The sequence below is a fragment of the Streptopelia decaocto genome (genome assembly GCF_964273445.1).
Source record: "Streptopelia decaocto genome assembly, chromosome: 1".
In the NCBI taxonomy this organism is placed as follows: Eukaryota; Metazoa; Chordata; class Aves; order Columbiformes; family Columbidae; genus Streptopelia; species Streptopelia decaocto.
Genome location: NC_138663.1, coordinates 179,991,118 through 180,015,385, shown reverse-complemented (window position 1 = coordinate 180,015,385; position 24,268 = coordinate 179,991,118). Strand labels below are relative to the sequence as shown.

General features: G+C 38.9%; 1 protein-coding gene across 8 annotated transcripts in view; it reads left to right on the top strand.

Moving 5' to 3' along the window:
• ENOX1 (ecto-NOX disulfide-thiol exchanger 1) overlaps positions 1–24,268 on the top strand; it is a 361,050-nt gene that overhangs the window by 277,440 nt on the left and 59,342 nt on the right. For all 8 annotated transcript variants that reach the window (XM_082057097.1, XM_082057090.1, XM_082057091.1 and 5 more), the window contains 2 exons: positions 14,019–14,125; positions 17,382–17,499. In XM_082057097.1, the coding sequence (XP_081913223.1) occupies positions 14,019–14,125; positions 17,382–17,499 (225 nt within the window). The remainder of the gene's footprint in view (positions 1–14,018; positions 14,126–17,381; positions 17,500–24,268) is intronic.

Here is a 24,268-nt window from a genome sequence, read left to right as displayed (position 1 = left end):
GAGAAGAGAAGAGAAGAAGAAGAGAACTAATTTCATTGTTGCTGGTTTTTAAATGCCTACTCATGACTGCTCAAAGAAGACACTTTGTGGAACTCAGAAAGGTGAAACCTGAAGCCAGCTCTCACATGCAAGTTATAAACAAAATCCAAGACAGTTTACCAGATAGAGGACAACACAGTTGTTACATTGTAATTTCTGAATCACACCCCTAATATTTACATTTAAAAAAAAAAAAAAAGTCTTAAAGATTTTTCTGTAATACTTTTCTGGTCCCTCAGTGGTCATCCTTCAGAAGTTAGGGCTGAAGGCAGAAGCTTGGATGGACTTGCCTGGGTTAGGAGAGCAGCCCCTGGAAGCTTTCTGCATATGTGATGGAGAGCTCAGCATCTCAGACCAATTCAGTCCAGGGCACATGTCCTTCTAATGTCAGAGCTTAGATCCCTGAACTTGGGAAGAAAGATTATGGGCCAAAGGTATTTGGTTTCTGAGGATGTATGTTCAGTGAGTAAATTTTAAAGACCAGCTAATTCTCTTGGTAATTTGCTAGGCAACATCATCTTCCATCTCAGCAACTAAAAGGCAGCATGAGGGAGCAGAGACACAGGCACCATGTGTGGCCATGCTGTTCAGTTCACACCAGGGCCTCTAGTTTTGTGTGCAACAGCCAGCCCTATCATTCAGAAATGCCTTCTTCAGCTGCATTTAAAAAAATCCCCCATTGTCAGCAGGCTGAAATTTAGTTAAATCAGTCTAAATTATTCCATTTGTCACCAACTGTTGCAGAACATCTGTCATCTGGAAATCAAGATCCCTGTAGTTTCAGGTGGCAACTTGCAGTTCTGGCTATCTGGTTTGTTCCTGTAATGTGCTGAATGCTGAACTCAGAGAAGCAGAAATAGGTCTGACTTCAAAACATGAGGTTTAGAGTGCCACAGTCACAGCAATGCCTGCAACAAGAGGGTTTCTGACAGGTCTGGCATGGCAGGACAAGGTCAGCAAAAATAAAATCAGGCTCAGGGAAAGGTGGATCCTTTCAAATTTTATGAGCTTTCCAGATGTTCCATATTGGTTATTTTATAAACATCATAAACCTTGGCTATTATTAGCATTAATGTGTCTTATTAAAATTCTCTACAAACTTGCTCTGAACAGATGGGTGATGGTTTTGCTTTAGACATGTATATGCCTTAGATTGCTAAACATGGAGACTGTGAAATGAGCTTCCCTTTTTCAAGAATTTTCCCATATTTGAGTTCATCTGAGGATTTTTTTTCACACATCCTTTTCCATTGTTTTTCCACAGCCCTGTATAATCAGTTACTTGCTTTATGAAGAAGAATTTGAAATTGCTAGGTGTGTATGGTCTATTAAATTTTGCAAAGTGGCAAAAATCCCACTTCTGCTGTTCTGCAGTAGGAATCCAAAAGTCTAGTGTAATGCTGCAGCTGTGTGGCCATTTGACAAAAATATTACAGTATTTTTAAAATACTGTGTGGCATTCCTCTGTTATGAACTAGGTCGGATGTCCAACTCTGAGCTGACCATTCTGGGCTTTCTTTGCAGTCAGCAGAGAAAAACAAATATCTTCAGGGAATGAGTCATCAGACCGACCTCATGGTGCTCTTCCAGTGACATGAATTGTCCCTTGGAGATGTCATTTTTTCTCTGCTGCCCATAGTGGATTTGCAGGGGGTCTAGCTCAAAACCAGATGTCCCACTTTTACGAGTCTCGTTCAGAGAAGATTAATCCCACTTAGTGTGGGATACTCGTCTAGAAATGTTCTTCAAACTACACGTCTTGATACAGAAGGATGTGGCATAAGAGAAGAACTTGGATTTAGCTTAAAAAGCCAGCATTGTATCAGTAAATATTATGGGGAGTGAAGAAATACATTAAGAAAATGGGCTTCAAGTGCACCCACCTGGAACACACACGCTATCTATGTGGGTCTCAGTGTAAAATGCTTTCTTACTAATGAGGATTAGTGTGGTCAGAACATTTCAGCTTACGGCCCAGCTACTAAAGAAGTACAGGTATTTAAATCCCTTCTACAAATTTCTGCCTGGAGGTATTTAGATTACCAAGCGGATTACCCATAAAAATTTGGGTCAGGTGTTCAGCACATGAATTAATTACCTGACCAAAGTACCTGTGCCAGGATAATCAGTGAAATAAAGTGCATTACTGCTGTCACACCACCAATTTACAGCCCCTGATTTAAGCTCTACAGGAAGTCTTATCCTTGTTATGGTGCTTCTTCAGTTATTTAAGGGATAAAGAGAGAAAAATGTCCACTTCCTAGGTTTTTATTAAATTACTTATTTTTTCTAGATTTGAATCTGCGCTTAAAATAGGGATTGTTTTCCAGGATTTTGGATAGTTCTGCCTTTGTGGTTTGATTTCTAAATTCTACTTTGCTTCCACAGCACAGTTACATATGACACTGCTCCCTGTCTTTCCACGCATCTTTGTTTCATTTCCTCCCAACCCACCTTTTCAGCCTAAGGCTTATAGATGTTGATCCTCATGTTTAAGAAATATCGAAGGCCTAGAGACATCCACGTTGGCCTGTTTTTCAGACTACACTGAGTCTGCAATTCTCTTGTCTGACTTTCTCCTCCATGCACTCTTATTGAGGTTTTAGATTCTTTAGGGCACTGTACCTTGACATTTCCAAAGCATCTATAGATAAGTGAAGATCCAAAATGCAGTACTCAAAAATTAATTGAATATCTCAAGAGTTGGAGTCACAAGGGTGTGGAAATATTTCAACATGCAGGTAGGTAGATACACAGTGTAATTAACAGCAGTGCCCCACACCTGGGTACTGAGCAGCTAGTGACACTCACCTACTTTGTCATTTTTGTCAATGAATCAGTGTCTCATGTGCCTGGGGGGAACAATGTGAGGGCGTTTTTTATCATGCAGCCCCCTGGCCAGATGATTTCCTTGTCGCATGGTGGCCTTCACTTCATTCTCTCTTTGGCCTTCAGGGAATTTCAGTGCCTACTCATCAGGATGACCTTTTGTAAAGATATATTTAAGTATCCTGAATGCTGTGAAGGAACTGAACCTAAGTTTCCCTCTCTCCAAGAGCACTCTAAATGGTAAGATCTGGTGCTCAGAAAGGCAATACTGACCTTCCTTAGGGTGTCTGACAGATGGCTTTTAGGCACCTGATCCAGAACAGTGCCAGCTGGAAGGAGGTGTTTTCCTGTCTCCTGTAACATGGCACTGAACAGAGAGAACAGCTACATACATCTAGGGCACACTCCCACCCAGGCAATGCATTTGCATTGTCCATCAGCTAGCTGAGGCAGGGGCCCTATATGCGCTCCTAAGTGTGAAGCCCTTCCTCTGTGCTTTGTAGGACACCTGAGCTTTAACCCATCACAGGTGATTACAGCTAATCACCGGGGTCTTAGAACTTGTGTAAAAGGCCTGAGTGTCAAAACGTGGGTCTGAAGGTGTAAGGAGATACATGGTTCATCCTACAGGGTAAGATGGAGTATAAACCTGCATAGTCATTTATTCCTGTGTCCTTACCTCCTGGTGGATGTGAGTTTCCCTGGAAAAGGGAAGGCAATTCCCAGCAACCGTGAGATCCCTTTGTGCATTAGCTAGCATCAGTTTAAATGTTGCCATCCTGAATTCCACTCACAATGGCTAAGTGACAACCCTACTGTTGGCATTAGTTAAGCCAGTGGTGATCCAGTGTAGCAATCTTCAGGTCTCAGGGCCAGTATACACCAGTAGGAGATCCTGATATTTCCAGGAAACCTCACGGATGAGCTACATGCTGACACCTTTCTTTTTTCCAGCCAGAATTTTATGAAAACTCTATCTGCCATTGCCTGCTTTGATTTTCTGAAAATGATCTCAAGATCTGAACTGCATAGTCCAGTTCCAGTCATCACGTACATATTCTTCCCATCATGCTGTTGAGAGAAACTAATTTTCACTCCACAGCTCAATATACAGGGTGCCTGCCACTTCTTTCTGCTGCCAGTAAGCTTGTTTGCTTCCCTATGCTCTTGCATTGCATATAAAGGTGTACATGGTAGTGAAACCAAAGAGATACTCATCTTTCAAGAAGTCCTGAAACCAAAGAAACCTGGATTTATGAGATTATGCAGTTTACCTACTTAGTTTTTTGCTAACCATCCTTAGCCTTTTTATCTGTGGCACAAGATATGAGGTTAGATACACCTTTGAGCCAATTCAGTAGGGCTGTTCATTAAGAAGAATCAAAGGTTTGACAGTGTGTTGTGCTCCCCTCCTGGGAAGGCCAGGATTGTCACCTTGAATTGTCTCTCCCTTCTTTCTGAAAAGACTTTAGTGGTGTATTAGAGTACTCTTTTTTTCAAATAGATGGTAGGTATCTGATATACATTTCTCTCCTCCCCCACCCTCAACCCCCAAAATAAATTGAAGTTAAATAATTCTGAAGGGAAATGCATTCTCAACAGACTGAAAAAAATTCTCCTCTCTTCAGGTTTGTTCATTTTCGTTCTCTGATCTCTCTGGATTTGATTTAATCTGTTTTAACATTATCAGTGCCTTCACAGATAGAATCTGCATTTTGATATTAAAAAAAAAAAAAAGTAAGAAAAAATGTTAAAAATACTTTTGGAGCTTTCTTCAGAAGAGGATTTGGATCAGTTTTGTTTTCCTCACTACAGGTTCACTTCAAAAGTTTCTTTCTTACTTTATAGAAGGTAGAATTTACATTGATATGATGGTGATTACTAAAATCATCTTCTTATCTGAATTGCTTTAAATTCCGTACTGCAGCCCTTTTTCCCAATAAGCCTTCCACTTTTCAGTATATTCTCTTAGTACTAAAAATGAAGCCAGTTTCACTACAGATATTGAAAGCATGCTGGTTAAAATTCTCTTAGCAGTCAGACTTTTTATATATATTCATGCTTTCTGATTATTCTTTCCACTGCTCTGCATTAATAACAACTTTTTAAAGGATTTTCCTGCTCCTTAATTGTCCGGTCTCACATTCTTTCTTTCATTTGCCAGTGACTAATTCAAAAATATGAGCTTACTTTGTGTGCAATTTTTAGGTCATCATTAAACCCTTTGTGAAACAGATTGAGTCATATAATGTGTTTTTACAGTGCAGCCCAGATCTCAGTTGGTGTCATAGAACGCCACTATAATACAAATAAAAACATTAATCATTCATGTCATTAGTTGCCACTATTACATTCTACCTTGATGTATTTCTGAAAAAAAAAAAAAAAAAAAAAAAATTAAATACAAAATAACCTCCACAATCCATCCAGTCCCTTTTGATTAGCTCATTTAGTCAGTATACACTTCGTTTACTTCTGTACTGATAATTTGTCCAGTAAAGCTCAGCTGGGTATCTCTATTATTTTTTACTTGTCCTTCCATTTTCTATCCCATGTGCACATATTCTCAAAAGCTTTTCTATCCAGGATGCTGCGGCAGTGGCAGAGAATAGAGATGAAAGACTCCATTTCTATTTTACCTTGCGTTCTTATAATTCTTCCTCACTTTCTGGCAGTACAACCCTTTGTGGTCACAGCCTGTAGTGTTTCAGTCAGCTCATTCCTTTGTGTTTCATTTTCTTTTAATTTCTTCGTTCCTTCCATTGTCTGTACCCTTCACTCCACCTAAAGTCAATACGAATCTTGGTATCGATTTAAACATGGCCAGAATTTCAACAGAAGCTCTTCTCCTGTTATTTTTAAGTCTTTTTTTTTTTTTTTTTTTTTTTTTAATGTAGGTCATTGAATATGCACAGTGTTTTATAGCAAAATAAAAGCACTGCTTCCCAAGAGATTTCAGTCTAAGATCCCATTTTGACAACCCATGCCGCTTGCCTGGATCCTGATGGATCCTGAAGGATCTCCTAGATGATGAAGCAAGGGTCAAAGCAAAGAATCATGTGCTTGAATCACATGGAAATCTGTGTTTGGTTTTTAGCTGCCTTGATGAGTAGGGATGGAGACAAGGGCCTGATGGTTCACAGAACTGAACTCTAAATGTTGTATGGAAGTTAACAATAAGGAATGAGAGTAAGGCATGGGAGCAAGGAAGGAAAGATGGAGGTTTCACCCAAAAGGTATTCTGCTTTGGCTGTGGACACATATCGTGTTGCCTGCACATCTAAAACTGTTCAGGCTGCTTATAAGTGAATGAATAAAATGTGTAAATACAAAAATGAATAACCCTATGCAACTATAACTGGTTGAAATACTCTGTTCAGTAGGCACTATTCCTGCTTCATGTCAAATCACTGGATTCATCCCAAATGGTATAGTTTATGATGAAGATAAAGATGTTATGGGGGCAGGAAAAGAGTTTTGAAAAGGGATGGAGTATGTGGGAGGGAAAGAGATGGTCACACAGAGAAAAAGAAAACAAAAATACAGAATTATTATAAGACTGGAGGCAGTAAACAAAGAGAGAAGGGGACAAGTCTTGGCAAGCAGGGTAACTTAAGGCAGGAAACAAATGGAGAAATCAATGTTCCCTCATAAGAAGTGTGAGATGATTTTTTTGTTTGATTGCCAGAAGAGACTTCAGCTTTTAAAGCCTCCTCATTTACCTCTCTATTATTTTTCTTCAGCAAAAGAAACCATATTATGCCCAAAACAAATTTAGCCCTCTTGGTCTCCTAGGAACATTCTAATCTGCAAGATGCCTGGACAATTGCTATTTAGAAAGAGTCCCTTCCCTTAATGCTACCTGAACCAGAGTTCAGTCACATTTATGATGTTCCTTCATCTCAGAGTTCCCTTGGGGTTCTTTTTTTTGGACAGGCTTACAAAAGTAGTTGTTCCTGCTTTTATTTTTTTTAAATCTGAGAACTGAAAAAGAGGTCCTCCTAACCATAAATAACAAAGAGAACAGATAATTAAATGCAGTGCATTGAGGATGGTTTATAATCTTGTCAAGCTGATGAAGAAAGTAGCATTCAATATTTCTTTGAATTAGTGGCGGGGGGGGAGCACATGAAGGGGGTTAAGTTTGTTTCTGGAAGTCAACACAAGATCCATAAAGTGTTTTTTGCTATAATATAAGATGACAGTATTAAAAGAGCAAGTATCGTACATTTGTACCTACCCTAATGTGGTGTGCTGGCCTTATGTCAGGTTCTTGTTTGTTGAGAAATGACATGGAGGTGAGGTGTCTCGTTGACTCCAAGTGATTTATCACATGGCCAGCACTTGCTGTTCCATCAAGCTGTCAGTTTCTTTGTTGCAAAGTAAACCACATTTCACAACTTAAAAGATTTTCAAAGCTTATTTTGTAGATAGATTTTCTAGAAATGTCTTGCAGGGCAAACTGGGCCCTCTTTAATCAAAGTGTGGGTTTTTTACTTCAAAGTTTAACAAGGAGTATTCTTGCATTTCCAGAAGAATTAATTGTAGATGTACATACCTCAGAGAAGTAACTGTGCAAGTTTCAGTATAAATCCTGAAAATTGGGTGTTTTCAGTATTCCCATAAAGCCTCTTTCACTGGATGGCTTAGCTGAAAGAAGAAAGGAAAACAACAGTTGCTGACACTGAAGTTTGATGTTTTTACAAGATCGGGGATTATAATTTGGGATGTGGTATAGGTGTTTTTATTTTTTCCTTCATCTATGTGGAAGACTCTGCTTATTGTATTATGAAAAAATATTTCTTCCTATATCACTCAGATATAGACCACTGACATTCACTCAGCCCCTTAGTAATCTATGCAACCATGTTGACTAGGACCAGTCTGAGTCAGATGGAACAGGAAGAAGAATCAACCATCAACCCAGACAAACCTTCTTTTGGTCTCAAACACTGTAGGCCCAATCAAAGGGAAATGTAGAAATAATATAGTATAATTTAGAGAGAGGACACTTAGTTTCTTATTCTTTCTAGTATTCAAGTAGGTGAGACAGGGTAGACAGAGGAGGAAAACATCCTTCTTCTGGTAAGCCTGGTAATGGATCTCTGCAACACTGAGACCCTGCATCAGGACAAGAACAGAAAAGATGAGGCTGCCAATAAAAGATTATTCCAATAGCTCTGTCTATAGGATTAAACTAAGCTGAACTAGGGCAGGATTGTCCATACTGTTCAGCCATAAGAATGTTGTTGTTCTCAGCCAGCTAGTGTTTTCCCACACAATGTGGGTACAGTTTAGGGTTTGGTGCAGGCCAAGTAGTTTCTCCAAAAGCATGTTTCTGGGTAGAGAGAAAGGTTGCTGCTGCAAGGACACTCAGCATATTGTGGCAGTTGGTTTCAGGGAACGAAAATAGTCCCTGGCTGATTTTGATCTCTGTTACAGATGTAGTGGTTGGCAGTAGGGCAAATTAAGGGATGGCAGCCTTGCAAGCTGACTTGTGACACAGCAAAACAATTTGGGAGCTAAATCAATGCAGGCACCATTCTCTTGGTCTGTCCAGAAAAGTGGAATTTGGATATATGATAGATAAAACCTGTGGTTTTCTTCTTTATCGCACTATATCTTAAGACCAGACTATGTCTTAAGTAACCTACAGCCAATGAGACAACAAGCAGACCCAACAGTAACCTGCTCTTCGATGGAGTTACAGCTGGGATTCACCCTCTTTTTGATGCCCATTGATTTTTTATGGGTTTTCTTTGTTTTGTTTTGTTTTGTTTTTAAAGCACGAAGAAACCGAAAACAAACCATAGCTGCCATTTATTATGGCAGATGGGTGATTTTGCATAGCTGTCAAAATCAATGTCTTCATTATAGAAATTTATAGTGGCATTTGTTTAGGTATCCAGCTGATGACCAGGGGTTTAGGCCCCATTCCTTGCATTATCTGCAGCCTTCTCCGGGGTGATGTTTTCCGCCTCTACCAGTCAATGGCAGGTACATCTGTTTCTCTCTCTGTGGCATGTGAATCGGGTAACAGAGAGGGGCTTCAGCTTTTCAGCTGTAAATGTGTGAAAGGCAAATTGTTTTCTCAAAGTAAACAGTATCATGACCAAAAAACTGAGAGTTTGGCCCAGAGTAATTAAAAAAAAAAGTTTCTTTCTTCACTCTGTGATCTCTCTACCATTTCTTTTACTGGTGTCACACGTCGTGTTTCTAGGTGCAATTTTAGCCTTGGATTTTATCACAGAGTCACAGAATCATAGAATGGTTTGAGTTAGAAGGGACCTTAAAGATCATCTAGTTCCAATCCTCCATGCCATCAGCAGGGACACCGTCTACTAGACCAGGTTGCTCAAAGCCCCATCTACCCTGGCCTTGCACGTTCCCAGGGATGGAGCATCTGCAACAATCCACAGCCTGTTCAAGTGCCTCCTCACTCTCACAGTGAAGAATTTCTTCCTTATATCTAATCTAAATCTGCCCTCTTTCAGTTTAAAGCCATTACCCCTTGTCCTATCTCTACATGCCCTTGTAAAAAGTCCCTCTCCAGCTTTCTTGTAGGTCACCTTTAGTTACTGGAAGGTCTCCCTGGAGCCTTCTCTTCCCCAGCCTGAACAACCCCAAATCTTTCAACCTGTCTTCATAGGAGAGGCGCTCCAGCCCTCTGATCATCTTCATGGTCCTCCTCTGGATTCGCTTTAACAGGTCCATGTCCTTATGTTGGGGGCCTCAGAGCTGAACACAGTACTTCTTAATGCGAAGATCTATTCAGTAAGTTACCAAATGAATTTTGGTACTGTTGCCAAAAATATTCTCTTTCCTATTCAAAATGGACCTGGAGACTCTTAATTCACTCACTTGCAGCATCTAGCCTTGACTACTGTAATTCCTTGGTTTGCTGGGCTTAGAGCCAAATCGATTGGCAGATTCCAGCTTACTCAGAATTCAGCAACAAGGCTTCTGACCTAAACCACGCCAACTCTATATCCTCCCTGTGCTGCAAATCTATATTTGAAAAGCATGTTATACATTGACTGTAACAGTTTCCTTTACACTGTAATTTTATGGGTGGATTTTTTCTTTTACCCTGAATGTCAACTGTCGTACTCTTACAGAATTTTTCTGAGCTAAATTGCCATATATTCCACTCTTGCACTTACAGTAATTTAGTGCAAAGCCCTTTTCATCCTGTATCCCTAATTGGTGGAATTAGGAGTGAAATTCTACATGAAATCCGATTATTTTATCTGCCAGCTAAGAGTTTGTTTTTATTTTAACATGTGTTTCAGTTTTTTATTTTGTCTCTTTTATCATAAGGCATTATAAAACATTTAGTTGCTGGTGTTCTTTATTTTTACATACAAGAAATTAAGAATAATCGTGTATGCACGGGAGCTGGTAACATAATAAGCAAAGGAAAAATTGAGTACTTCTTTGTCTCCTGAACCCAAGGAGAAATTTCAGCCTTCTCTCAATGATGTATTTAAAATAGCCTGCTTGATAAATGTAATGGAGGGTAAAAATGTTCTCTCTGCCTCTACAGATGAGACTATACTTTGGTTCTCATTTATTTCTGTTCTTCACTATATCATTTTCAAATATCCTATGTCAAATATTCTCTTGCCCTGGAGATAATTCTAGCTTTCCCTTTAATCCAGTCTTGTATGCAACTTCCCCAGGCATCATTTAAGGGATTTTTGTTGTTGTTGTTTCTAGTTTTTCTGGTTGTTTTTACATTTATACTTTATAACGATACACTATTCTGGTAGCCTGTTTTATAGCAACAGAAACTGAGGTTTAAACTTTGATTTTGTATGCTTAGCATGAGCTGGCACCTCTAATAAAGCGCACTGTTGTTACATTGCATTTGTTAGACATTGACACTTACATATCACTCTAGGCACAGTTGTTTGGGTCTTTTTAGTTATTTATAACTCATCAGAAAAAACAATAAGATAATAATCCTTTGTCTGAAATATGCGTCACAATCACCACCAGCAGAATAAGTCATTAGGAAATATGCAGTTATTTACATCCTGTAAGTTATATTGATAGGAAAAACAACAACATGGTATGGACCCTTCCAGAACAATGTGGGGTTTTAAACCCTAATTTAGTAAGAAAACAGCTTTGCATATGGTCAATGAAAATTTGATATAGCATAGGACTTACCAGCAGATGTTTGACAATGAATATTTCATGTTACTTAATAATTCTACTTACCAGTCACAGTTGACAGTACAGTGCATCCTAGAGTTCAAGAAGCTTTAGAGAGATAGGAATGACCTGTTATTTCATTTTGGTAATTTCTTTCTGGAGGTCAGGAAATGCTGTGAAAACCATGGTCAGCAGCAGGACCAAGAGCAACTGTTTAATTCAGCTTCTGCAGATAATAGCCTAAAATCTCTTTGGCCAAATTGTACCCAGACATGGAGGAAAAGTGAGTTAACTGGAGAGTTTTCAGCTAATGTAAAGTCTCTTGGCTTCCACTTAGGGATGAATCTGCCATCTTAGTGGGTTGTGTGTGGCTAGATCACCCACACAAATTTCATCCTGATCAGGGTTGGGTACATTACCTCTTCTCTACTAATTAACCAGAGTGCAGGAGTTATGCCAGCTTTAGATTACCAGGGTGTCTGTGGGAGAACAAATCAATCCTAATGCAACACAAATTAACCTACAAACAAATGTGAACTGGCAGAATGGGTGTATATTGGATTGTTATCTCCTAAGACATGAATGCAGATTTTTGATGCATCATAAAAAGATGCGAAACAACTTTCCTGTCAAACCATGACCTTGGCTGCTGTTTAGCTCTAATGAAATGCTTGGAGACCTTTTATGTTAGATATTACCTGTAGGTGTTTGTACCACCTCATAGCCTATATTGCTGTGTCTACTGAAATTGTTGTGTGTACAGTGACACTTTGAAAAGAGACTACTAGGATGGTGGTCTTTGATATGTACTAATTTATGCTCTCTCCTACATTTTCTTTTTATTTTCCCTAGCTTTTTATTGCATAAAGTTTCTTTAAATGCCTTGATTTTTAGCATCTAGTACTCGTAGTACCCTACCTCTTTTAGGTTTTTTAATATCTGAAAAATGGGTAAGTGAAGGAGATCCTTTTTCTACTCACTTTGTCTACTACAAGAAAAACTCTTTGGCATCTTCCTAGCTTGTGTTTCCATTTAAGAAAGTTTCTGAAATTATCAGATAATGACTATTGATAAATCTCAGTACCTGTTCACAGAGTAGAAATTAAACACTTTAAAGTTCAAATGTTTTACAAAATTCAGATGATCATATTAATACCTATTAGTGGAAAATGGCAAACCAGCTCTTCCTTATATCTTTGTGAATCTTTTCTACTTGAATTTCCACTTACAAACTAAAAAAAGATTGTTAATTAAGCAAGATTTTCTGAGCACCTGGGTCATCAACACAATGATAGTAATTAAATTCTAGCCTCAGTTTCTGTACACATAATAATAGAGTGCTTTAGCATTTTCATTCTTTTCAAATTAATTGAATAAATATACACAAGGGATACATCCACCCTTCACTCCGAGCAAGTTCTAATAGGCTGAAATTATTACGTCTACTTTTAAAACTTGAACAGATCACAAATGCATTAGATCATCCCAGTAGTTTTGAGGCATCTTCTTTAGTATAAACTACATATAAGTATTAATTTGAAAAGACAACATTTGCTTCTATGGCTTTGCAAGATAATTAGCCAGTGGTAATGATTGCAAAGAAAAATTACCATATGTGGTTCAAAGTGTTGTAGTCTCCCTGAATCTGAAAGCAGCCTGAAATAGTGGTAAAAAGGAGAAGAAATGTGATCCTATTCAAGCAAGTGGGGTTAATGTTCACATCTAGACGTGAAAGATAAATAACTGACTTACTAGGTGAGTTCACTACTTTGGGAAAGAAAGGTTGTTATGCATAAGAAGATCCTTCACGTATACGACTTCAGTGGAAAAGAGCAGCCATGGATCAGCTCAATGAGAGACCAGATCAGAGGGAATTACAGCACCCCTACCACCATTTCTCAATGAAAGAGGTGGGTGGGAGGTGCTGCAAGCTACATCTTTACAAATCAGTGAACATAATTTCAGCCCAGGAATCTAAAGAGATAAATAGCCAAGAACCTTGTCAAAGACTTGAAGCATTTTCCAGGTTGAGTTCATAGGTCAGCACTGCTGCTCAGTCAGGAGTACAGGCCAGGTCATTTGCAGAAAATGTGGATTTCTTGGTAATTCTGCAGTTAGCTGTGCTGGGATTAAAGCAATTTACATCCTGGTCAAATCATTTCTAGGCAGGTCACTGTTGTGAAAGAACAATATGGCTTGTAACTGATGTGAAGAGAGTGTTGAGAGATAAGCTTTGGATTCCAGATGAACAAGTAGCTAAAAACTTAATTGCTGTAGATAATTGTCCTAAATATGGATGTCTAGCTTCAGAACAGTTTCATTAGAGCTGGACAAGGGAAGCCCATTTCACATCTCTTCTTCATCTTATATGCACAAAAATGCAATTGTTCACATACATAAACATACATAGGCCATGGACACAGGACAGAATAATCTACCACAGGTGAGCTTGTTTATATTAAACCACAGAGAAGCAGAAGCTGCAGCTACAGATCGCATCATTAATGTATAGTTTAGCCCTTCCCATCTGCTGGCAAATTCCCACTATCAGATAGCCACCCTCCAAAGCAGAGCCTGCTTGCCTTTCACGCTTCCATTTCTACAGCCTGCCTATCTGTACACAGCTGCTGCAGGGGGACATGCCTCAGGCTTATGTCTGGAGTGTCATTTCTGTAGTCACACACCTATAGCCACCCACACAAAGGCACGTGGTTGCAGAGTTGTGACGGACATCACGGGGAGGCAGCTGCATGCGTGTGTTTTGGTACATAGTTATAACTTGTGTAGACTAACGTTATGGAGACTGACTTGAAGGGAGACATCTCCAACATTGATAAAATGTAAGTACAAAAGACACATCATTGGACGGATATTGATGATGTTGTTTCAGTAATGACATCATCCATAGACTCCTAGTGTCTTTGCTTTGCTTCTCTATAGTGATCACAACATAAATTGCTTGTCTTGTTTGACTTCCTTGTTCACCAAAGTTGAGCAGATTGTCGCCGTTTTCAACGCTTCTACCAGACAAAAAGCTTGGGACCATTTCTCGAAAGCCCAGCGAAAGAACATAGACATTTGGCGAAAGCATTCTGAGGTTGGTGATTTTATTATTACTTTCTATCCATCATCTCACAGCTGGATTGACACAGAACGAGTGTGATTGTAGCTGGACATAGTGTATTCAGCAATATTTATGGCTACCATTTTAGCTCTTAATCAAATGGCCATTATACAGTCTCATCTACAATATGAATTGCTCCCATTGCTCTCATTATGTTAATAGTCATTAAATAACGCTAAGACAGAGAGCAATGTGTTTTTATTTTTCATGCAAAATTTGGGAAATCATTGGAGGATTATGTTTACTATCTAAAAATAATGAGCTGAAGTATTGAAATTAGGAACAATATTTTCAACTAAGGATAGAATTAAGAATTATTTCTGAAAAAGATCTTTTAGGAGTCATCGTGATCTGTTTTAAAAAGAAGTATTCTGTAGCACAGATTTTTTTTCTCATTGTGCCATCATATGGTCATTATAAGATGACTTTGCCTGAAAATAAAATAGAGAATTTCTTTCCTGAGTAATGACTTAAGCATTTAAATCCAGAATTATTACATACTCCTTCCCATTTGTTTTATGTTTATCTTTGAAAAAGTACATACATCACTTGTATTGATTCTAAGTATTATGCTTGCAAAGAAACCAGTATAAATGTAATCATACTACCACAGAGAGTTAGCAATGTGGGGCCATGCATGTGTGACTGTCATAAGCTTGAGAAGAGGAAATGGGATTTTAACTCCCCTTGCTGCGAGTGGCAGCAAAGGAAGCACTAGACCTCATCCTGTGTTATGGTCATCCAGCTTTCGTTTTTAATTCAGTATATACGCTATGAGCCAGTATTTTAAAAAGTAAGTACCGCTGTCTTTGTTTTCTTTCTTTCTTCTTCTTTTTTTTTTTTTTTTTTAATATGAGCAATTTACATACACTTGTTTTACCTTCATGTAGTACAGTATGTTGATTGTTAGTATCACAGTCCTCTAAATGATTTTTCTCTGTCTCAGAATAAAAACTTTAGAAGGTAAGGCGCACTTATTTAATTATTTTGTAGTACACTTGTAAAATAAGTGTTGTACACTTAGCTTGAGAAACACTAAAGTGCTGTGATATAAATCATTTGGATAACATTTTAAGTGCCCATTAACTAATGCTAAATTATAGTTGAATACCAATGGCACTAAATGTAACATCCATATGAATACCAAATGAATTCTTTATTATCAGTGCTATTATGGTGAATACCAAACGGCTTCATAATAATGGGACACTTAAAATAGAATGTTAGCATAATTTATTGGTATAAACTGTATTTTGCATTTTGTTCACAAATATTTCATATAAGTAGTAGATAAAGCCTTTGTTCAGTTGAAAGTTGGGAAGTTGGGGATTGGTGTTTTACTTATCTTTTACAGAAGTATGAAAATATGATTTGCTAGTAGCTTATTTCAGTTACATCAAGACTGTCCCTTCTTAAACTAACTTTCTGCAAAGGGATGTAGCATGTCATTCATTTGCTACCTTCTAAATCTTTGATAAGAACCAATATAATTTAGAAATGCCTGTTTTTCAGATGTGAAATTTGATGGAAATGTACAAAATGGCATCTTTAATTCAAATCATATTTCCTAACCATGAAATTATCTGCTAATTTGTTTAAATACCTGATCACTTCCCTTTTTTTTTTTCTGAATTTAAGAAAGCTTTACTGGGAGCCCAAACCCAAAGCAAACACTCATGCACATAGGCGTTCTCCATGGAAGATTATTGGCTTTGTTGTTAATGTAGACGTTGATGCATCAAGGACATTTATCCCCTAAAGAGGGAGAAAATGTAAGCTGATGTCTGCTCGTGTATGCAGTATACTTCCCCAGGAAAAAGTGCAGGTGGCCTTTTCCAATAAGGAATTAATAGCATGCTAATTTCTTTCAGAGGTGCCTCTGATTGCATGAGACAATGCTTGACAATTTACCTTTTTAATCACTTCTTTTTTTCATTTGAAATTATTCTTATGTAAAACGCCCACTAATTAGCCTCCTTGCCTTTGCTGGGACTAATGGGCACATATACATTTATCAGAATATTTGAGATCTGCCAATGAACCAAGGGTACAGCTCAAGGGAAACGCCTTCCTTCTTTTTGCCCAGTCCCTCTCTGACAGCTTATTGTTAATTGCACAGAGCAGTGGTCGGGCTCCTCAATGCCGTCTCCTCCTTCTATGTGACTCTTCCTTGTTTCAAAGATTTCAAACCACCTCTTTGGGAATTAGGCTTTTTGTTGGCAGAAAAATTAGCTGTCTGCGGACTGAAAGGGCCGACACTAATCACGGTGCAGCATGCCCATGTTACACCTGACAGGATTATTAGGACAAAATAGAGTCCTCTCAATCTTCTCGGCTCTGCCATTAGAAAGCCAGTCACTACACCCGCGCTGGCTTTTCTAACCAGAACAAAGACCGTCTAGACTCCCACAAAGCCCGTGTGCCTGCCCATCATTTACCGAGTGACATGTGCACGGGCAGACTCCCTGCCTGCCCTTGTGGCAGTCACCCAGAGACCGGCCTGTCCGCACTGGCACTCGTTTTAGATCAAGATGCAGACAGCATTACTGGGCTGAGTTTTTTATATGTGAGGTGATCTGGGCATAGGGACAAAGGGTGAGATTTTTTTGCCCAGCATTAGGCACCTACAATATAGAGCACTCCATCTGCACTGGCTGCTCTCAACTCCCTTTACCATCAGCTGAGAGAATGAGGCATTCTTAGGGTATAGTTAATATGACTTTGTTTGGTTAGTTACTTTGTGGATGTGAATCACCTTAAAGTGCCTGTTTCTTTGCATTTCTGCAAAAGGTGCCTGAGTAGCAACTAGTTTTACTGGAGACATCTGCACTTGGCTAGATGAATCTTACCTCAAGTGGCAGAGAGAAGCAAGAATTCTTTGCACCTTAAGCAGACTGACAGTCTCTTTATCGGTTTGCTTTACATACAATTTTAAGCATTATCTTTGCTGTTAAAGCATTCTCCTATGTTTAGCAGAACTAAAGATCATTTGACATGAAGACTCACTTTTTCTCCTGTTTTCCCTGAGTGTTACCTTTGACAAATTCCCTTCTTTCACAGGAAGAATTACCTGTGCTACTGTTGTTATAAATATTCACATACAAATAAATACGATTACAATGATAAGTGGTGTATAAATAGAAACAGAGCAGTATTAAAAACAGATACTGAATAATACATCGTGACTTAATGGAAGTTAATACTGACAAAAGGTCATTTTGGATTTTAGGAGCTCCGAAATGCTCACAGTGAACAGCTCATGGGAATCCGCCGGGAAGAGGAGATGGAAATGTCTGATGATGACAGTGGTGACAATCCCAGTAAAAAGCTGAGAGTAGATGATTCAGGTAAATCCAAATCCCTCTATAAAGTCAAGTGTATTAAACTACTGTTTTCTTTAAAAGCGAACAAAAACTTTTGTGCGAGAAGTAACATATTAATAGCTGATTATATAAGGCAGTATCTTATTTTACACCCTCATAAATTAGTTATTTGAATGATGCAAGCTGTCTCTAGGAGGTGTCTGTCACCTGCTATGATTTACAGAAAAGAAAATTCTCCAATTCTGCTCTTGGCTGGAAGCATTATGTCTCTTTAGCACGCTCTCTACAGTCTTGCATAACAGTATTTCATGCCATGGTTGCAACGCCTTATGAGACCAGTTCAAGTTATGTTTTGGTCACCTAAGCCTTACTTTTCTTTTCAACAAATACAAAATACTGTATACCCTAACAAATATGCTATACTATTTTAACTGTGCGTTCTGTGGAATTAACTTTTAAGGGTACATATGTCACAATATGGTACTGTGCACTGCATTAATTTGACTTTCATTAGGTGGATATCAGGAAAGAAAGAACAAGGGTACTTGTAATATGTGGAAAGAAAAGCAACTTTTTCAGTCTTGTACAAATACTCTGCTCTCCAGAGTGGACACTCCAAGAAGTAGCTCAGAAGCTGCCTGGATTATTGGCTGGTAACATGATCTGGATGGGTGATATAGTTGATTTTTTGACAGTGACCAATAAAGTTGTGAGTATCTAACAAGTGTTTGCCTGTTCAGACACTCCAGAAAGAAAGTTTATAGAAGCTGAAGCCAAAGCATGACTGGTAACTGCCAGCCAGCAGTGAGCTTTATGGAAGGTAAAGAAGGAGGGAGTAATATGGAAAGAAACTGAGAGTCTGATCATAAGGGTAATTTTTATCTAAGCCTTTCATGCAGGCACCATATAAAGAAAGGAAAGAATTTCATCCATTCAATGGACACACAAAAGTGTGGATTCAAGCTTACATAGAGAAGAGCTCTTTGTCTCCTCCTGCAACAAGATGCTGTGTGAGATCGAATGACTCCAGAATTGAAGACTAAAGGAAGGAGTCATTCTAGCAAAGAAATTTTTACTACAGCATCTCTCTTGAGGGGTGATTTAATGTTTTTCTTGGAAGAAAAACAAAACAATAAAACCTATAAAGAGCAGTCTTAATTTTTGCTTGGCTAATGGTGAGGGTTTGAATTTTCTAGATGCTATTAGCAAATTTTTGGAGCTGAGACAGTGGATGTCCACAGACAGAGCACTGCTAGCAATCAAAGATTTCTATAAATGTCTAAGCATTTTACCTTGACTGTGTGTCCAGTGTTACAGAGGGAAATCGTTGGAATTAACAACAGGAAGGAAGAGCCAGAAATACCCACAGCCTGCACTCCAGGAGAAGACTAATGATGTTTTGAACTGTCATACTTACCAATTCAGCTGGGTTTAATGCATTCATGCTTAGGACTAAGTTACTCTGGTCATTCTTTTTGCCTCTGATTAGGAACACCTCAAATGGAAAGGCATCTTTGGTTTTCTTCTATTAAAATGGTCATTTCTATCAAACATTTTGATATCTGAGATTTCTACAATGTTCCATCCCAAACAACTTTAGTTTGTTTGTATTATTAGAATGTGAGCACTTGAGTCCTCTCGGCAATAACAGTAGCAAGCTCAATGCTGTGCCACATACTACATCAAAATTTAGCAATATGAATCCACATGAGTATTTGTCCATCATTGTCCATTGTACCATTCATCATCCTTTTGATCTTAGTGGAGTCGATCCCGCCTGCTGCATGCGTAGAGTCATCCAGTTCTAAAATTAATTTTATAGCTTTCTTCTGCCAACATTACACTCTCAGCTAAAGCAAGTGGATTTGATTCTTCTGTCATTAACAATGGAAGGAACTTGGACTTAAACCAAAGAAGTTATTGGGTACAAAACACTGGTAAATGAAAAGAAAGTGAGAGAAGGACATTTATTTTTTCATTTTTCTGCACAGAGAAGTGATTCTGCCTTCTTTTAGTATTTCTTTGAAATTACTATTTGTGTTAGCTGCCTTCTCTTTTTTTTCTTTCTTTCCGAGTATGTCATTCCAGAACCATCTCTTTATCTCACTGGAGTGGCTATTTGTATTCACAGTAACCTCTGCTCTACACAGAATGTCTTTTAAAGAATATTTTATCACAAAGAAACAATTCTGCGTAGTATGAAAACATTGACACTTTATTTTTAACCCTTTTTCTTAAGATGTTTGTCTAAATGCTTTACTATGGGAAGGGCAAGTCTTGAATAACACAAAGGAGATATTGTACCTCTTCAATTCAAGGACAGCGTGCACACATAAGGCTTAGAAGTCTAAATCCAAAAGTGGTCGAAGCAACGAGATGTGATAAATTGGTTTGGATAGTTCCAGTGTTCTGGACTGCCCATCCTGCCATCCTGATTATTTTCTTGAGGACATTATTTTTCAGCCTGCACTACTCAACAATGAGAACAAGACTTCTGGGAAGTTACCATCCCCAAAGCTACAAAAGGTGACAGAGATTCCCCCAGGCTTCAACTCCTGTGTCAGGTCTTTTCTAACTAGCTCACCTAGTCAAATCACCCCTAGTACAAAAAGGCTTAAATAATTCAACAGTTTAGGGTGGGTTATAAGACCTCATCCTGTCTTGGTAAAATGTAGTTTCAGGAGACTCCCAGTGTAATTTCTTCTATTAGTCAAGCCCTTTTCACTTACTGTGTGAGCATCTAGGTAGTACGGTGCTGAGTGTGTCGTGTTTCCTCACAGCTGCACTGCTTAGGACAAAAACTTCTCCAGGATATCTGAAGAGCAATCTATCCATCACCCTGGAAAAAAAGAGGGTGGATTCCAGCCCCAACATTTGAAAACACAGTGCAACACATTTAAGCTCTGAAGTTGTGCAAAATGTCTTCAGTGGCTGAACACTTAACCAGAATTGCTGGAACTTCAGATTTCAGAGGAGAGTTACAGTGAGCCGAGTCGCTTGTACACAATAAGTTCTGGGGATTTGAGGCAGATGATGAAAAAGCTGTTACTAAGAATGGTTTGAGTTTTTCCCTCAAGTCATGAAAGATATTAAGCCATGCAAGAGATCAAGTCATAGTCCGTATTAGAAATCTACTATTATACTACCCATTTGTTTGGGAAGATTTGAGTTTGCTACTTACAATGATGCAGAACAACTCCAGAGGGATTTGTTGCAAAGTGCGTCCCTCCATTCTAGACTCAAATCCTCTCCTTTCATCTGCCAATTGCTCTTCTCTTAGTTGTTTGTGACAAAATTGCTTTACTGATATCAGTGACTCAGTGGCAGAGCTGGGATAAGAATTGGAACCTTCAGTCTCCTGAACCTGTCTTCTGCCCCCTAGTCCACATTGCAGGGCTGGGACACTGCCTTTTGCATGAAGACCTTCTGCTCCTACAGGTGTTTTACAGGTCACTCTCCTCAGGCTTACCCTTCTTTATTGTGTGCAAGCTGAATCTTCAAGGAAAAAGAAGGCATTGCTACCTGCTTCTTCTATGGAGAACCTGGAAAAGCCCCCCTGAAAAACCCCCCAGGGAATTCAGGAAGTTGGCTGAACTAACATACATGCCTAGTTTACAGGAAATCCTTCTGGTTTCACAAATGAAAGGTCATTTACATTATGGGGAAAGGTGGCAAAACGTTGACCTGAGACTAAGCGAGTCCTACCTGTAGGATCAGTTATTTCTTTAAAATGATTTTTTTTTTTTTTCCCAAAATTCAGCCTCTGAACAGTGATTTTTCTGCAATGTGGATTTCAGCATCTGAAAGGGACAAGAGGATTGTTGAAGTAAAGCTGGGAGATTGCTAAGAAAAAAAATAATAATGATGATTGGCAACTCAGTTAATACATTTGAAAGTCAAGGTGCAGCTACTGAAGCATTAGCTCAAGGGAAAAAATAAAAGAGATTCAGTGCTGGAGTCTAGAGGTTATATGAAAATCTTCAGAACGATCAGGATTTATGGATGCTTCGTCTCCCACCTGCTGGCACTGGGAGTAAGGATCCACATGTAAAAGCCTCCAAAGTAATTTTAAGAATTAGTGAAGTGAAGCTGTGTGTTGTAGAAAAGAGCTGAAGTTTGGTTTATACCTAGAAGGCACCTGTAATTTTGCTTTAAGGGGAGGTGGGTTAATCTCTTCCTTTTGCAGTTCTCAGAGATGTGCCATTAATTTCAGCAACTCCGACTTCAGCAAGAGACTGCAGCTGGCACCGAGGAAAAGAGAGAAATGTACAGTGTTTGCAGAGGAAGATGAGAAGGATGGTCGTGTGATTAAGGCTTTTAACTGGGATCTGAGAGTCTTGGCCAAAGCCCAGCTTTGCTATATACCCCGTGCTTGGTCTGATCAATGGATTTGTGCTGTCTCAGTTCTGTACTAACAAATGGAGGCCACGATGCTTCCTTTCATTCAGCCACTGTCTGTTCTGTCCATGTGGATGATAACCACCTTGGTATGGGGCTGTCTTCAGCTCAACAGATTTACAATACCCCACCCATTGGGCCCCTGGAGTATTTCATCACCCTTCTATTACCTGTGATGAAGTAACTTAATGACATCTTGAGGACTGCATGCAAACAATAAATTGCAAGGTATGTAATGCAAACACATAAGACTGGCACTGCTTTCCAAGTCAGAAAAGACATCCTCTATGGCAGGATTTTCAAACATACCTAAAGTAGGAGCCAAACTTAAACATTGAAGCTCTTTCTGTATTGAACAGTAGCCTGGATCTTAAATGCTCTCCTGAACCAGTCTGTCCTGTTTGCAGCATCAGCTCAGTCACTTGCCATAGAAGACAGGCTGAAGAGTGGACAGTCCATCCCCCGGAAGAGTATAAGTCCTTGTGAAAGTCAGCATTTGAAAATTGCACCCTGGTGCACACAGCATAAAGCAGACTTTGTGATATTGTTCCTAAATCTACCTTGAAAGTTGCAAGCCTGGCAAGTCTTCAAGGAAAGCGTGAAACAACACCAAAGCGATCTGTGTGATGCTTATTCATCTTTTCTCTGCAATTCAATCCTCTTTTTGCTTTCTCTAAGGCTTGTGTGAATGCAGAGATGCACACATGGAATGGAAACTGTGGTTTATGGCTGGATTAAACTGGTAGGAAAGCTTTATATAGCTTGTTACAACTTTGAATAGAAATTGCTGACTCCTAGCTGTGTGGAGCTGAGCTTTGCTTTTCCTTTTCTTCCAACTGGCCCAGTGTCACGGCAGATCTCCTGTTAGATGTTCTTCTTCCTACTGATCCCAGGGTCAGGGATTTCTCCTTTTCTTTCTTGTAAATCTAATCTTTTAGGTTTTATGGGAGCTTTTAACAAAAGTCTGATTTATTTTTCTGTCATTAGCTCCATCCCATAGCTTTTCAGCATCAGATTTTGTGAAAGTGATACTGGTATTTAACAAGCCCATAATTTGCCCATTTTCCTTTCAAACACTTGTTCCTAAAGATAATGTGAAAAATAACAAAGATATATTTACTTTAAAAATTAATGGGCTAGCATTCCTTTTTTTCCTCAAATAAATCAATACCATTTCAAAGTCATCAGCAGCTGGTGTCATACTCAGCCCTGAAGTAACAAACATATAGAGGTGGATGAAGAGGAAAATAAACGCTGCTAACAGAATCTACTAACCAGGTTTTATAAGCAACCTGGAAGAAGAGAACATATTTAAACCTGAATCTCTGAATTTTCACTGTACTGAGACGACCCCTCTCTGGCCAGAGAAGACAGCTGAACAACCCTTTTGAGCTCTCCGAGTGCAGTAACTTCCCTTTGAATGGAAATGCTCTGGACGCAGCAGACAATCAGTTTTGCTCCCAGGGACCATCAGGGATGATCACTAGAAAGCAGCACAAGATGATTACTCCCTCTACGCCGGGAAAGTCTGCTCTAGTGTCTTTCACAGCATGCCAGTTCAGAGCTGTTATCATCAGGCAGACTCCAATTTTGTGCCTCCAAATGCATTACATTTTTCCCACAGCTCTTACAAATATAGGCTGAAATTTAGGAAGCAGGTAGGCAGGGGCCTAATTTTATGGCCCTTGTTTTAGGTCCCTTTGGCTCTAATAATGCTTTTTGTGCAGCTGAATTTAGCAGAAATGCCTTGATGAATGAGGGGTGAAAGCAACTGCCAAGCCTGTCCTCCCTGGGGAATAAAGACGGACTTGCCCTGTCCCAGGTACTGGGCATGTTCCTCAGTTTCAGGATGAAGGTCTGTGCTGTGTCCTGTGGACACAGTAGTGAAGGGGTTAACCTTACTTTCAATTTTTAGATAAAACAGACACTTCAAAGGCATTTTCCTAATATGGGTTTTAAGAGGATGTCCCGTTTGCTACAAAACAAGTCTTTTGCGCTTTGATGCTTTTCAACTGCCAGAAATACTATTATCTAGATTACATTTTATCATGTTTTCTGGTTATTTCATACTGATAAGGTTTTCTGCAGGATCATTACATATGAGAATAGATTTAATCCTGTTTTTAGTAAGCTTTAAGGACACCAAGGGATTATTTATGTAATAAGATGCAAAGTTGCTATGGAAAATGCTATAGCAACCTAACATCTTCAAAAAACCAAGCAGCCACTTGTGACAGCAATCTAAATTTACATTTATTTTAGTGTCATTTTATTGACATTCTTAGTATCTCATTTTGACAGCATGGTAAAATATGTTTTGCATTCATGCTAGAACAAAATTAACAGCATGTTGTTGGAATGAAGATTATGCTTATAGTTTTTTGAAATAATTTTA